This window comes from Canis lupus, chromosome 15 (genome assembly GCF_003254725.2).
Source record: "Canis lupus dingo isolate Sandy chromosome 15, ASM325472v2, whole genome shotgun sequence".
NCBI classification, from domain to species: Eukaryota; Metazoa; Chordata; class Mammalia; order Carnivora; family Canidae; genus Canis; species Canis lupus.
In genome coordinates, this window is record NC_064257.1 from 50,867,738 (window position 1) to 50,882,126 (window position 14,389).

Here is a 14,389-nt window from a genome sequence, read left to right on the forward strand (position 1 = left end):
CATTGGATCACCTTTGTTGTTTTGATAGCAGTCACACAGATCTAGCTTTTAAGCTGGGGAGGAAGCTGGGCTTGTTTCTAGTGTGAGCTTCAGAACAGGACAGAACTAGGATTCTGACTTGCCCTTTATTAGCTGTAATTCCTCAGACAAGTGACTTACACACTAAGGCCCTCAATTTCTTCATCTAATCATGGGGCTAGTGATACTTCAAAACAGGTACCAAGAAGGCTGAGGGGGCGATTCCATAAAGTGCTTGCTTCAGTGTTGGGCGCATAGGAAGCTCTCCATAAATAATACACACAGTTACCACTCCATTCCTCAGAAGACAAAGGACATGTTGAACTCAGGACGAATTTAAAAGTTAGCTTTCAGGGCATTAAAACCAGAAAATGTGTTCCTTAGCCTGTGTGCCTTGCTGGTAGTCTGGTGGTCCTTTTAGATCCATGTATCCAGGGGCTCCATGTACCTTGGTCCTTCCCCGTCGGGGAACATTTCCACAGTTGGAGATTCCGCCCTTCCTTGTATCCCCTGAACTGGTAAAGGATCCAAACACTTCCATGGCTTGTGCACCTTCTGATTAACTCAGTTTGCAAACTGGTTTAGCAGCTGAAAGCATCTCCGTCATTTAAAGGCATACTCCTCGGTATGGGTGGTATTTAAGCAGGATATATTGGATTCTCTTCGAAACAATGGGCCCTGCTTAGCCACCACCCACTTCCATTGAGTATGTGTGCACATGGAATTGTATTTCACATTGGGATTGATTGTTCTGGGACGTTAAATCTACTTTGAGAGTAGGGGAGATCTGGTAAATCTTACTAAGAATATCATAGTTCATGTTCCAGTGAATTGCTTTAAATACATCAAGCATTAAAAACAAGAACTTTAAGGTTCCTTTAAGCCTCGGGATAATTGTTTCCTTCCAATTTTATATATATAGTGAGAGAAAACTTTTGCTTTTTTTTCCAGGAAGCCCAAAAGAAAGATGCTGTTCTTTTAAACTTTTCTGAAAAATTGCATCACGTTCAGGAGGCTGCTAGGTGAGCAAAGAAGACTGGAAATCAATGCTAAGAATTCAGTTTTGGCTTTTTAAAACTACTTTTTAGATTTATTTATTTGAAAGAGAGAGAGTAAGCGCGAGCAGGGGCTGAGGGGAGACAGAGGGCGAAGCCGACTCCCCACTGAGCAGGGAGCCTGATGCAGGGCTCCATCCCAGGACCCTGGGGTCATGACCTGAGCTAAAGTAGGTGCTTAACCCACTGAGCCACCCAGGTGCCCCTAAACTACTTTTGAATGAAAATTGATGACTATTTTATAACTTTATGATATTTTATAACTTTAAAAAGTTTTGTCTTGTTGAATTTTCAGACCTTTTGTTTGCTTACAGAGGTGTGTGTGCACCTTTGGAATTTGGGGGTTTTGAAAAATTAATCTTTATTTTTCATCTAAGAAACATATTGCAGTCTTTTCTAATGAATATCATCAGTGTAAAAACAATATGGATTAAGAACTTCAAATCCCTTCACACCCAAAAGATAGAGCCCAAACAACATAGCCTATTACCTTGGGAGTTGGTATATACCAGTCAAACTTCTAGGGCCATTTCCTTGTAGAATCTAACATGGTACATTTATTTTCTATTGCACTAGAAGAAGTTGGAACCATATCAAGGGTTATGAAAGGATTTAGTTTTAAATTAGTCACTCAACCTTACAGAGAAAGTATCTACCAAACATAAGCTGTGTTTACATCACCTTAATTTGCTTCTGATCCCAGTATAGATGTGTATTTTAACGTAGCTAAAATCTGTGTTTAGGAGCTATTTTTGAGTTCTGTGTTTTTAAATTTACAAAACATACCCATGTATCCAATGGTACATGTTTGATAACCAGCTTTTACTGAAAGAAATCCTAATTTGTAGCATTTGCTGATTTCCGTGGTGTAAATACTGCTACCATGGCAGATTTGAAGCTACCGGTGTGGCCTCACTGAGGGAGGAGTCATGAGAGGCGCCCACACCCACGGTGGCCTCTTGCGAACTGGCTGCGATGCACCACTTCAAGCTGTACATTTGCTCTCTGAGTGACTATATCCAGTTAGGATAGCTGTGAACCCTATGCATAGATACATGAACGATAGCTTTTCTTTCAAGCTAAGCCCTGTCATGGGCCACTGTCTCAGTATTATTGACTGTGAGCATCTAGGCACAGATGACATGTCTTTCCCAAAGTGACATTATCAGTCCAAAGTTGTGAATAGCTCATAGTTCATGTTTACAGATTTTCAGATTACCTCCCCCCAACCCCAGTGAATGAGCATCATTTATAAGATATAAGCTATTCTGGTTTTAAATTTTTAAAAGAAATATGTGCAGGAATATTTTTTCCTCCAACTAGTATAGAAATGTTACTAAGAGGTATATATAGAGAGAAATAACCTTTATATTTTTGAGCTGACACTTCTGATAAGAGTTAGTTGGGGAAGTTTAGCTAGATACTGTCTTAGAAAAAACTTTGTAAAGTTTGTTTATTTGAAATGGAAGGTGAAGTACATTGGTGAAGTACAAACAGATCATAGGTGGATGCCAGTGGCCAATGAAGGTGGGAAACTTATTGCATAAAGAAAAGTTAGAATTCACAATGGAAGTATGAAAGCATCCTAGTTTGTGAGTTTGCTAAGTGAATTCCACCTGGATTTTACGTTTCACCTGTTCACTTTACCAGATGGCAGAAACATCGCTCGTGCTCTCCTAATCCTGATTTGACAGAAGTAACAAAAGCTTTGCAATCTGTCCAGCCATTTCTTTGCAGAATTGTTAGCCACCTGTTAGTTCTCTCTGAAATACCCAGGGTCACTCTGGCTGTTGGTGGCAACATGACACCTGTTTAGTATCTCCTTGTTGCCCTTGATGTGTACACTGCCTTACTGGGCTTGAGTCGGGGCTTTTTGTATTTGTGCCAAAGAAAAGTGGAAGTATCTGAGTTCTGTTTCTGTTTTTTTATGCTGCTTGCATAAAGGTGTTCAGACCGACTTTATGAACAGCTCTATGAGTCTCATGGTTTTGTTATCTCACCAACAAGGACAAAGTTATAGCCTTCTGTCTTTGAACCAATGTGTCTCAAGGAAGAAATGGACTCTTAAAAAAATAGGCGGAAACTCTAAATACAGGAGTGGTAAATGTCATTGTGACCCCTCTGCCCTCTGCTTCTAGGTTTGACCAGCAGTTGGTCTTGTTTACTGTCCCATGACACATGGCTTCCCTGTGGCAACTGCCCACTCTCCCCTTTCTTCTTTCAGATTATCTCTGGATAACACAGAGGCCGAGCTGCACTCGCTCTTTATCAGGACCAGATCTCTGAGGGAAAACATTCAGCGGGATGGTGAACTTTGTCAGCAGATGGAAGATTTCCTTCAGGTTTGTGGGTGATTCGAGTCCACCTGTCTCGATCTGGCTTCCAGCAGCACCTGCCGGGGCCGGTAAAATCTGTCTGCACAGCTTTGGGGAAGTAGCAGGTTCCCGTTCCTATTTTCGCCCCCTGAGTCAGTAAAAGGAACTTCGTATTTCAGTGCCCATCCTTTGCTGGGTTGGTTTCCTAGCAGGGGATGTTGAATGTGCTTTGAACCTAAGGCGTTGGTTGCGGACTGGCCTCCGTTTATCACCGCTAGATTTACACCATCACACCACGCACACCATAGTGCATTGGTATCAGCGTACCTTGCTAGCACTTGGCAGCTTGTGCCCGGCAACTCACGTTTTGCTTCTCAACCATGGTGTGGGAGTTTCTGCCTCCTAATCAAACTTCTGGACAACAGAACAAAGTTCTACAGAAACCGTAGACACCTGAGAACTTGGGCTGTTGTTCCTTCACTTGTTTTTATTGAAGAAACAAGCTCCGTTTTGGCATGTTTTATAATGAGAGCGGGAGCACACATGATAGCTGTGCCTATCAACACGCCAAATACATCAGCCCCACAGGGTGTGTCAGGAGCTGCTCTGAATAACATCAACAAAAACCAGCAGAGTGGACATGTTTGTGACAGCTCACTGTGACTCACTAATCACATAGTCTGACATACTTCTTTTATCTTCCTTATTTAAAAAAAAAAAAAAAAAGTGGCGGTTTTTCATGCCTTCAATCTTAGGGAAGTGGTGTGCTACCTTAAATATCAGTGCTTGGAGCCTTGCAAGGTGGAGTTTGCATGGAAGGGCTGCCCTTGGTGCCAGGAACAGTGTGCTCCAGATGTTGTACCAACCTAAGCTCTTGCTTGTTTTACGTGTAATTAAGCTACCGCAAAAATTGTAAGGTTCAGCTCCCATCAGCAAACATTTCGTTTGGCTCTGCGGGGAGTTTATTTTTATTATTAAACATGTGTTCTGTATTTTCTTTCAAATATAACCAAACATATATTCTCTTTAAAATGCATAGCTTTCTCTCACTTTGAGATAAAGTACCTAGCAGTAGGTAAGAAAGTACGCAGCAGTAAGCACATGCCGACAAATGAGGGAAAGTCAGAAACGGAGGGAGAAGGCACATCCCACAGTGAGCTAAGAATTCTGGATGTCTCCTTCCCTGGCTCCTAAATGAAATGTTAATATTTTATGCTACGTAGTAGTACAGAAAGGCTTGTGATGAAAAACAGCTCTGTCTCAGCTGCACCTCTGGACTGCTCTTTAAAGGCAACCTTGTTTTAACTCTAAATGCTTCTTTCTAGTACTCATTTGTATCTGTATAAATAGAATGTTCCCACACAGCTATTTTTCTTGTTTTATGTTCAATTACTTTTAAAATGGAGGAGGTATAATTTTGTAAGGTAGGGTAGGGTCAGTACATGAAGGGCTCTGAACGCCAATCTGAAAACTTTGAACTTTGTGCTCTTAGCCAATGGGGAAACATTGAAGTTTCTTGAACAGAAAAAAAAAAAAAAAGATAAGAACACAGTTTTGCAAATCTGTTTCAGGGTTTTGACCCTCTGGGCAAGAAGCAACGAATAAATTGGTTTGGAACGTGGGTCTGGAACAGGCAAGTTAGTTGGATTTGCTAGGACAACTGCTCATCTCTTGTCGATCACACTTGGCCAGTGTAGTTTGGGACACAGTCAGGAGACTGTGTAGAAAACTAACTCTCAGCCAAAAAAACCCTCTGAGCTTGGTGATTGTTCACACACATATTCAGAATGTTTCTCTTTCCCAAGTCCTAAGGGCGACAGCAGTGCATGTGAGTTTTTCCTTCCTGGTTCTCTCTCGATCCCCACCGGATCTAGTGATGAGCCACAGGAGGCGGAGCTTAAGCTCCCATGTAGATTCTTGTCAAGAGTCCTATTTTTCTGCAGTTGAGTTATTTTTGGCTGGAATCCACCTTTCCCCCTGTGGAAGAATGACAGGCAAAGATTTATCCTTTCATTAATACCCTTCTCTCCGTAAAGAATAATAGAGCATGAATGCACACACTGCCTTGGGCTACTGACTCACATGGTTACTTTCTCTGGTATTCAGTTTCCTCAGTGGTTTGGGTTTCTTACTACCTCTTGAATGTATTTGGTGTAAGAAAAGGACTTTTAAGGGGGAAAATGTGTTGGGGTGGGTGGGAGGTGATAAGTCCTCTCAGAATTGCTCTTCACTCTTCAAGTATGGCTTAGCAGCAGTTCCACTCCTTGAGGGTGGGCAGTCTGTATCTTCACATTTCCGACACCTGCCCCTCCACTCAAAGGAAGTTTCTCAAATATAAGACTTTTTAAAAACATGGTAAGTGTGATTTATAAAGTAATATGCCTCATGCGTTCCTTCTTCACGTAAGCCTTGTTACCCAGTAAAACAGAAAGACGTGAGTGTAATCCCAAATATTCAGTTCCCTTGGGGCTATGGCTCCTCTAAGGAGCTGCTACCTCCTTTTTTTTTTTTTTTTTTTTTTTTTTTTAAATTTATGATAGAGAGAGAGAGAGAGAGGCAGAGACACAGGCAGAGGGAGAAGCAGGCTCCATGCAGGGAGCCCGAGGCGGGATTCGATCCCGGGTCTCCAGGATTGCGCCCTGGGCCAAAGGCAGGCGCCAAACCGCTGCGCCACCCAGGGATCCCCCTGCTACCTCCTTTCAGCATAGATGTCATGTGCTGCTGTCAGGAAAGGGTGCTTGTGTGCCTGATAGATCTGCATCCTGAAAAAGGCTGGGCTGGGCGCTCACTGGAGGAAAGCAAACTTCTTTCATTTATCCTTCATCGTGTTGGCGGTACCTGAATCTATTTTTTTAAAGATTTTATTTATTAGAGAGCATGAGCAGGGGGAGACGCAGAGGGAGAGGCGACATCCTGCTAAGCGGGGAGCCCAATGCAGGGTTTGATCCCAGGACCCCAGGATCATGACCTGGGCCACCCAGGCACCCCTGATGCCAGAATCTGGAGGCACCGGAGACTCTGTTCTGGAAGGATTAGGAGAAAGTGAGGATGGGTTTGTGTAGGGCAGTGGTTATTAACCATGAAGACTCTTCAGAATCTCCTGGGGAGTTGTAACAAAATGTTAGTGGTAGTTAACACAGCAGAAGTCCTGAGTCGAATCGGTGAGGTGCAAGCATGGACTGTCGACTGTGCTTCTGAGCTAACCGGAATAAACACCACGGTTAAGAAGCCTTGACTGAGGAGTTTGTCTGGGCAAGGGGGCCTCCGGTCCATAGAGGTGACACTGACCCTAATACAGATCATTTGAGATTAGGTTTAAACTCCCTTTCAGGCACTTGGGTGGCTCAGTGGTTGAGCATCTGCTTTCAGCTCAGGTTGTGATCCTCACGTCCCAGGATTGAGTCCCGCATTGGGCTCCCCATGGGGAACCTGCTTCTCCCTCTGCCTGTATCTCTGCCTCTATGTCTCTCATGAATAAATAAAATCTTAAAATAAGCAAGTAAATAAATAAATAAATAAACCCCTTCTCTACAGGACAACACATCAGTACAAGGGACTTCTGACACCCTGAAGTCAACCCTTGGCCAGTATAAGACTCGTTTATTTATTTATTAATAATAAATAAACATTTATATTTGTATATTTATATTTGTATATATGTTTTATAAGTAAACATTTATTTATTTATTTATTAATAAACATTTTCCTTTTGGCTCTGAGGGTGCTGGACTTGCCATAAGCCTTCCGTTTGCCGAAGCCCGGAGTTGAACCCAGGGGCACGGCCTCCCTGGGCTCCGGCGGGCGCAGACGCCGCCTCGGCTGCCGTTGGCTCCAGCGTGTGCTGTTCTGTTTTCCCGCAGTTTGCCTTGGAAAAGCTGACGGAGCTAGAGCACTGGAAGCAGGAGCTCCAGGACGAGGCCCACACCCTTATAGATTTCTTCTGCGAAGACCAAGAAACCATGAAACTGGACGAGTGCCTTCAGATCTTTCGAGACTTCTGTGTCAAATTCAACAAAGCAGTTAAGGTACGGCTGCCGGCGTGGCCGTGCTCCCCGAGCTGGGTGGATTTTTATTTTCCCTCTTCCAGACCCAGCCCGCTGCCCTTGGCGGAAAGATGGTTCAGCGTTTCCAGGGTGTCAGGAAAGTGTGGTGCGGGCAGCAGCCGCCGCCAGGCTCCGGGCAAGCGGCCCTGGCACCCCAGGCCCGGGCGCCTCCATCGCCGGAGCCCAGCCCTGGTCTCCTCGGCCGCCGGGCCGCTGCCACCGACGCTTGCTCCGATGCCCTGGCAGCACTGTGCCCGGAAAGGTCTTTTATGGGGCAGCCCTGACACACATTCCTTCGAAGGCCCTGGGTGTCTTCCTCGTCCCCCTACCCGGGAAAGAACGAGCTCTCCTAGGGAACGCTTGCTCGCGGTGGGAGGATCGGAGGGCCTCCTCTCCCCTGTTTCAGGCACCATGGCCATTGCCAGACGGTTGGCCAGAGCCGGCTTCGAAATTCTCAAGTAGTCAGGAGTCTGCTGCCGTCTGAGCAGTACCGCTGCGTTCCTTGCCCTCAGCGTCCGGTTCCAGTAATCTCTGAGTTCAGTAGAGGAGCCAGAGGAGGCTGGGTTGCTTGGCTTTGCAATTGCAACTTCCATCTGTCAGTTAAAAACAAAAACAACATCCCTCCACTTCAGACCGTGATGAGGAACTAAATACTTGGGCGTTAGACCTCTCCCTGTATTTAAATGCAGGTTTGTCCACAGCTGAATTCCTTTGAGGGACTGATTTCCCTCCAGCCCTCTGTAGGCCAGAGTGACTTGAGTTCTCAACCCCTCCTTCTCTCCCGCTGAGAGACGGAGGCTAAGCCTGTGGCCACGTTTCCTCTCCCTTGTCCAAGCAGTGAGCTCAGCAGTGGGAGGTGATGGTGGTGGAGGCCAAATTGGCTCTTTCTGAGATTCTTAGTCCCTGTCAGAATGCTGCAGGCCCAAGGGGCCACCTGTGTGGTTCTCTCACCCACCTGTCCTGAGCACCAGGAGCTGGCCCCGTCCCGACTCCAGGCAGCCTTGGAGGAGAGGGCCTGGGGGGACCTGGGACACTGGAGAGGCCCGGCCAGAACTGCAGGAGGGGCCACTCATCCCCAGCCAGAGCCTCACAGAAACATGGAAGGGAAATCCACCATTTGAGAAAATTGATTTTCAAGTAAAAAGTGCTGTCATTGACAGATTTGGGTTGGGAGAGCCACATGTCTAGGAGATATATATATATATATATGTATATATATATATTTTTTTTAAGATATTATTTATTCATGAGAGACACAGAAAGAGAGAGAGGCAAAGACACAGGCAGAGGGAGAGGCAGGCTCCACGCAGGGAGCCAGATGTGGGTCTCCATCCCCAGTCTCCAGGATCACACCCAGGGCTGAAGGCGGTGCTAAACTGCTGAGCCACCTGGGCTGCCCGACAAATAAGTATTTTATAAAATATATATAACTGCTGAGTGGGGGAGCCCGATGTGGGGCTCGATCCCAGGACCCTGAGATCATGACCTGAGCCAAAGGCCAACTGAGCTACTCAAGGTGCCCCACAAATATAGTTAAAGTGCACAGCCGGGTGGTGAAGTGTGCTTTACGATGTGCATTTGTTCTGGTTTGGTTTTGTTGGGGCAGGGCTGGGCACTTGGAGCAGGGTGGAGGGTGGTGGAAGGCTTTGTAAAGCAGATCCTCTTGTCTGGTTGTAGGAAGGGGGTGGGGCATGAGGGCAGAGCCACCCTGGCACCTCTGGTGTTGCCTTACCAGGGAGTGTTCAGAGTACAGATTTGAAAGGCATCTCTTAGGAGCCTGGGTGTACTTTGATGCATTCAGATCGTGGTTAAGCACAATGTGCTGCACGTGCGTGCACCTGTGTAGGCGTCCTCCGCACAGATGCAGCTGGGAGGTATGATCTCAGGCTCCTCCTGTTTTCTCTCTGCCATTGATTCGGTAGCCCTTTCCCGGAAGTCCTTTCTGTCTCACCCGCTTAGAAGCCATGCTGGGTTCCTTCAGAGTCGAGGGGCAGGCATGTGTGGAATCCCAGTGCCTTGGCTGCCAAGCTGGAAATTGGGCCCAGGGATCTGATGATAGCCGGAGACGGGCTGGTGGCGTCCGCAGCCAGCTTGGGGAGAACTAGCCCTCGCCACACCCTCCTGCCTGCAAACCCACCATCTCTGTGACACTTAGGAGCCAGGTGCCCTCCATGCACGTAGCTCTTGCTGTTTTTTTTTTTTTTTTTTTTTTTTTATGATAGTCACACAGAGAGAGGCAGAGACACGGGCAGAGGGAGATCTTGCTGGGTCTTAAGGCAGGTGGCTGTGGAATTGCACGCAGGTCCCTTGTGTCTCATGTGTCTTCGGGCTTCTCTCCACCCCTCCCTCAGGACAACCACGACCGGGCTGTGCAGGAGCTGAGGCGGCTGCAGCGGCTGAAGGAGCTGGAACAGAAGCGTCGCTCCTGGGCGGCTGGGGAGCTTGGGGGATTTTGCCGGAGCAGCAGTGAGAATGACGTGGAACAGCTGACCAAGAAGGGCACAGAGGACCTACCCCCCTTCCTGCAACCCAGGCCCGTCAGCCCCTCCTACCGACCTCCTAACACCCGCCGCTCCCGCCTTTCCCTGGGTGCTTTCGCTGACCGGGAGCTGCTGACCTTCCTGGAAAGTTCCACCGGCAGCCCCGAGGAGCCCAGCAAGTTCAACAGCTTGCCCCGGAGCAGTCCTCGGCAGGCCCGGCCCACGCTGGCCTGGATGGAGACTGGGGACCCGAAGGCCCAGGACCCCGGCCAGGCACATAGACCTCAGGCCTCCGGGGGCCGAAAGGAGGACCCCGAGCCGCCCTCATCATCTTGCCAGAGCCAGCTGTCCGCCCTCCGGCCTGAGGACCCTACGCCCGCCTTCCCCCGAGTTCGGCGCAGTGGGGTGAGCATCCTTCGAAAGAGGAATAGCGAGCCCGTGGGCCTGGGCCCGGCCCGGTCCCCTCCGCTCTCGCCGTTGGCTCTGGGGATTAAGGAGCACGAGCTGGTGACAGGGCTGGCTCAGTTCGACCTGCAGGGACCCAAGGGCCCAGAGGAGGTGCCCAGGTTGACCGCGAATGACCTCAGCTCCAGGGCGCCCGTGTCTCCGGGGGATGGGAGCGAGCCGTCGCTCAGTGCCAGCCACAGCGGCCTGAGGCCTGTGGGCACAGGTGCCCCGGGCGGTCTCAGCCCAGCCCTGGAGGGGGAGGAGGACCCGGCGGCCCCCGACGAACCCAGTGGCAAGGCTCTAGTATCTGTGGGCAGCAGCGACCCTGAGAGCAAAGACGCGGGGTCTCTGTTCTACGTCTCGGACGCCACCGACTGCTCGCTGACCCTGGACTGCTCGGAGCCGGGCGAGGCGGGCGCGGGGGATGGCTCCCTGTCCTCGGGGGCCGGGGAGCCGGGCAGCCAGGTCTCTTCTCACCCCACCTCCAGCCCCGTCGGGGAGGCCTCTGCTCCGGGGTCCGAGGAGAGCCCCCCCGCCCGCAGGGACAGCCTCCCCGGGGACAGGCCCGCCAAGGGGAAGGATGCGGCGGCCGCCAAGAGGAGCTCGGTCAGAGAAGCGCCCCAGGGCGCCCCCAAGGCCAGCCCTGCCCGGCGCAGCCAGCCGGCGGCCCCCAAGGCCGTGCGCACCCTGACGGCCTCGGAGAGCGAGAGCATGCGCAAGGTCGTGCCCATCTCCAGGGCCGGCCGCGCCCCCGGCCCCGCGGGCTGGAAGCGGCCCCCGCGGGAGGCGCCGGGCGGCCGGGGGCCCTCGGACGAGTCTCCGCGGCGGGCCTCGGCGGGGGCGGGGGCGGGGGCGGGGCGGGGCCGGGGAAGGAGCCCCCCCTGCAGCCGCGGGGCTCGCTCAAGAAGCCCAGCGCCAAGCCCCTGCGGAACGTCCCCAGACAGAAGCCCGAGGAGAACAAGATCTGCCGCTCCGGGCCGCAGGGCCCCGACAGCCCCGAGGAGGAGCCCCCGGCCCCGCCGGCCCCCAGCGCGCCCCGCGCCCCGCCCCCCGTGCCCAGCTTCGCCCGCAACACGGTGGCCTCCTCGTCCCGCTCGCTGCGCGCCGACCCCCCGCCCGGGCCCAGGGCGCCCGTCTCCAGGGCCGCGTCCCAGCGGCAGCCGAGGCCGAAGGGCGGCCCCGAGGACGCGGCCCCCAGGGACGGCGGCGCCCTGCGGCGGGCCAGCAGCGCCCGGGCCCCCAGGAGGTGGCCGGAGGCGGCGGCGGGGGCGGGGGCGGAGGCCCCCCCGAGGGCCCGGGCGCCCGGGGACCGCGCCTCCCTCCGCCTGAAGCCCTCGGAGCGGGCTGCGCTGGGCAGGATGCTCGAGCCCCTGCGGAAGTGACGGCGCGGAGGACGGCCCAGCTCGACCGGCCCAGCTCCTGTCGCTGACGGTGCAGCCGCCCAGGCCCGGGGACCCCCGCCCCCGGAGGCCCCTCCCAGAGCAGGGACCCCGCTCGCGTGCACGGGGGGAGATGCCGTTCTTACCCGCTGGGTAGAAAGGAAAGAAAATCTCGGCCAGTTTTTATATGTCCAACTTCTTTTTTAATATCGCAAAGTATTTTAGTTCCTTTGCAGAATGCAACGCCTCCTAGGGGAAGAAACAAACAAACAAACAAAGACAACACCCTCAATATGAAGACCTGATTCTCCCGCGTTCCGGGCCTCGGGTTCCACGTCCCGCTCGCCGTCCGCTGCTGCCGGCTGGACTCCCCGCAAGCCCCGGGCGTCGGGTGCGGGCGTCGGGGTTGGCACCGTCTCCCTGAAGGCCTCCGCCTCACTCAGCTGTGTGGGACTTGGGGTGAGGGTTGCGTGGGAGCAGGAGCGACAGAGCCCGGCCCAGGGAAATCACTGCGTGGAGATGGGGTGCTCCCGTGCGTTCAGGGCAGCTGCGGTGGGCAGTGCCTTCCTGCAGACGGATCGCGGCCTCCCGCAGGATGCTGGGTCTTCCTGGACTTACAAGTCCCTATTTTAATGAAAAGGCATCAGGGGCTCCTGAGCGGAGCACGTCTTCCCCTTCGTGTTTTCCCATTTATGTATCTGTGTAAAACTGAGTGAAGGCTGCTAAGACTTGGGTTCACTCTCGTTTCGGGGAAGAATGAACCCTTCCGTCCCTGTCCTCTCCCTCCCTCCTCTCTGCCTGCAGCCAGCCCTCCCTTCTCTTGCCAACCCCACATGGAGCCTGGAGAGTGTAGATCTGCGTCCCGGATGATACTTGTTAATGTTGACATCTCTTCTTTGGTACAGTGGTTTTTAAATCCTGAGAAAAACCAAACCAAGTTTTTAAAAACAGACCAAAAACAGAAGAAAAACTGCTTTTAGGAGAATTTATATTATCAGGACATTTTTGGGGGGGGGAGGCTTTATTCAAAAGAAAGGAGAGGAAAAAAAACATTTACTGTTTCTACTCACTGCCCATTTCACTACTTCCTTTTGAGACTAATTAGGAAATGAGGAGATTCTTGAAACTTTCTTGTTATTTAAAGTTACTCCCTGCCCTTTTCCACTTTTGGTCACTTAGTGAAACCTTAGTGAAACCTTACTTTAGATCCAACGGTGGTAGATGGATTTCAGCAAATCCATGTGGTTGATGTTCCAGTCTTCATCCTCAAGAATGTTGCCTTCCATCCAAATTAATTGGAAAGTTTGAGCTTCCATAAGTCAGCTAGATTGAAACGGTAAGCTTTATGGCTAAATAAGTAAGGCACCTGATCACAAAACCTTATAAAAATGGCCTTGAGTAGATATTTCCTTGGCCCCACAAAAATGGTTATGGAAATCCTGCACTGCTTTTCATCATCTCAAAAAGTCTTAAGAAATCATATATTTAACCACGCAGACAACAACGTTCAAAACATAGGGCCCATGGGTGGCTGGAAATGGATGAAAGAGGTCAAAAATTGGTGGATAGTGGGGTGCCTGGATGGCCTGGTCGGTTAAGCATCCGACTCATGATTTTGGCTCCAGTCATGATCTCAGGGTCATGGGATTGAGGCCTGTGTTAGGCTCCGAGCTTAGCACCGAATCTGTTTGGGGTTCTCTCTCCTTCTGCCCCTCCCCCAACCAATGTGCACTCTCTCCCCCTCCTCCCTAAAATTAAAAAAAAAAAAAAAAATTGTGGATAGTGGTGGGGTCAGGACCTCCAGGTAGGATCCTGGCAACCAGGGTTCCAGTCCCTGCTCTGTTGCTAATGCTATGTGACTTTGGCAAATCTCTCCCTCTCCCTAAGCCTCTGCTTCCCAGCCAGAGAAGTGGGAACATGGCCTCAGTGATGGTTTCTAGAGGTTTCTCTAGCTCCAAGAGTCCAAGTTACTACAGACAACCAAGACCCATCTACCCCAGGACCAGCTTCTCCAAACTGACCGCCAGCACCTCCATAGCAGAGGCCTCATGTCAAAGGCCTGCTCAGAAGGAAGCACCTTCAGAACATATTGTTGCTTTGAAACCTAATAAGCTGAGTTTCTTGAGAAGCGGGGTTTTACTTAACCCTTGTGGAGCTTCTGTGTATGCATCTGTATGAGCAGGTGATCATTCTATTACCTTTTATCGGTAGTAAGCTTTGAAAAATAATTTAAGTATATAATGGAGAAATGTAAATAAGTTTCTATATAAGTTGTTTAAGATGAACTGAATGTATTTAAAGGTCCATTTATATGTTCTTTTATGTAACATGTAGCTTAATAAAGTTCCTGTTTATGGGAGTTGTGGTTTATCTCGACTTACTGTGTTGATGGGTATGTGTGTGTGAACCTTGTGGAATAGTATATAATTTCCTGCACACAGAAAAGCCCGGATGCAGGAGGTTTGGGATACAGCGATCTTGTCCTCAAAAGGCTCAAGAGTCAAATTGGACTGTTGGTGTGTGTCTTCTCTGTGGCCCAGAAACTTTAACTGAAGGCCCAGAGAGCGGGCCTGGCGCCAGACCTGTGGGAATGCAAGCATGCATCTGACATGCAGGCCGCGGATGGAATGTTCAGCACCTCGTACATGCTCG

At 50.5% G+C, this 14,389-nt stretch overlaps 1 protein-coding gene across 1 annotated transcript in view; it reads left to right on the forward strand.

Moving 5' to 3' along the window:
- The window catches only part of FHDC1 (FH2 domain containing 1), a 40,341-nt gene extending 26,234 nt beyond the window's left edge, over positions 1–14,107 (forward strand). The window contains 5 exon segments of the mRNA XM_035698881.2: positions 970–1,040; positions 3,298–3,415; positions 7,249–7,413; positions 9,783–11,199; positions 11,202–14,107. Coding sequence (XP_035554774.2) covers positions 970–1,040; positions 3,298–3,415; positions 7,249–7,413; positions 9,783–11,199; positions 11,202–11,740 — 2,310 coding nt within the window. The 3' untranslated portion in view covers positions 11,741–14,107.
- The last annotated feature ends 282 nt before the right edge of the window (positions 14,108–14,389 follow it).